Source organism: Fonticula alba, assembly GCF_000388065.1.
Source record: "Fonticula alba strain ATCC 38817 unplaced genomic scaffold supercont2.1, whole genome shotgun sequence".
NCBI lineage: Eukaryota > Rotosphaerida > Fonticulaceae > Fonticula > Fonticula alba.
Genome location: NW_009242971.1, coordinates 2,865,922 through 2,867,428, shown reverse-complemented (window position 1 = coordinate 2,867,428; position 1,507 = coordinate 2,865,922). Strand labels below are relative to the sequence as shown.

Genomic DNA, 1,507 nt, shown 5'->3' with positions numbered 1-1,507 from the left:
CCCCCCCGATCCCACCATCCCCCCCCGCTGCACAAAGCTCAAGGCTGCATCGCACACTCGAACATGGCCGTGCTAACTTGTGACCGCCTGCCCCGCCGCCGGTTCCCATTCCCGGCCTCCCCGCACCTCGGCCCTCCCATTACAGACTCTGGATGGGCTGACCCGGTTCCCAGATTACTCCATGACACTGATGTACCTGTTCACCGATCCGTCGGTGGAGGATCCCGGCCTGCGAGCCATCGCTGGTCTGCTGCTGAAGAACCTCATCCGCAGTAAGTACAACACCTTCCACCCTACGGCCAAGGTGTACATCAAGCTGCAGTGCCTTCGTCTGGTGGGCGACAAGGAGCCCCTGGTTCGGTCGACCGTGGCCACCATCATCTCGACGCTCCTGTCGATCGGCTCAATCCACGATTGGCCGGAACTTCTGCCGTACCTGGTGAACATGCTCCAGACACAGGATATGCTCATTTTGGAGGTATGCAACTGCGGCATTTGGCTCGGGCCTTTTTCTCGGCCCGATCCCGGGGCAACCCCCTGCTGATGGAGCTTCTGACGCCCTTGCCGGTCTACTGTTCCCCCGAATGCAGGGCGTCTTTGCCACCCTCCTGATGATCTGCGAGGACTCGGCGGCCGATCTGACGGACCAGTCGCTGGAGACCCTGATCCCGGCCTTTGTGATGTTCTCCTCGCATCCGGTTGCCAAGATCCGCGGTGTGGCCATCTCCTGTGTCAATCAGTTTATCCTCCTTCAGCCAGCCATCCTCGCCCAGCATATGGACGTCTTTGTGACCGTGCGCTTCTTTTCGCACTCCTCCCTTGCCGAGGGAGAGAGGGAGAGAGGGAGAGAGGGAGAGAGGGAGAGAGGGAAGGAGAGGCTAGGACACCGTGTGGCGGGGCGGAAAAGGGAAGGAGGGGTGTGGTTGGTCCTGTGGGCTGGCCACCGGCGTCACCGACCGCCGCGGTGGCACTTGAGAGTGCGCAACAGACGCCCAAGTGCCCATCCAAGAGCGACACGTTCGTAGGGACTCGGTGGCCGGCAAACACGTCCGACGGCAGAATGATCGGCGGCACTCGCGGTAGCGCCATGCGGCAATCGCTTGTTGTTTTCTTCACGTGGTGGCCTGCCCGTGTTGATGGTCCTCCGCAGAGGCCCCATGTGTGGCACCCTCTGGCCCCCGGCCAGTGGCACCTTTTTCCTGGCCCATCCCCACAAGTGTGTGCCCGTAAAATGGATGCGAGGAATTCGGCATGCCAGTCAATGTGTGTCCGGTGCACTGGTCCTGCACCGCGCCCCCGGGGGACTGCCGACGCGTTGGACCTCATGCGCGTTGGGCAGGCAGCCCCCCGCCCCCCCGTCCCCCGCCCGCAGCCCGCGCCCCGCACCGAGCCCCCTCGTCTCGTCCCACCTAGTCCCAGCCAGTCTCGGGCAGGTGCGGCTTCCCGGTCGTCAGGGTGACCCCACCCCCAGCACAGCATGCACACTTCTGGGGTGGGGTGGGGGGGG

General features: G+C 63.8%; 1 protein-coding gene across 1 annotated transcript in view; it reads left to right on the top strand.

The window, feature by feature from the left end:
- The first annotated feature begins 143 nt into the window (after positions 1–143).
- Positions 144–1,507, top strand: part of H696_00609 (hypothetical protein) — a 4,617-nt gene continuing 3,253 nt past the window's right edge. The window contains exons 1-2 of the mRNA XM_009494489.1: positions 144–478; positions 591–794. Coding sequence (XP_009492764.1) covers positions 182–478; positions 591–794 — 501 coding nt within the window. The 5' untranslated portion in view covers positions 144–181. The remainder of the gene's footprint in view (positions 479–590; positions 795–1,507) is intronic.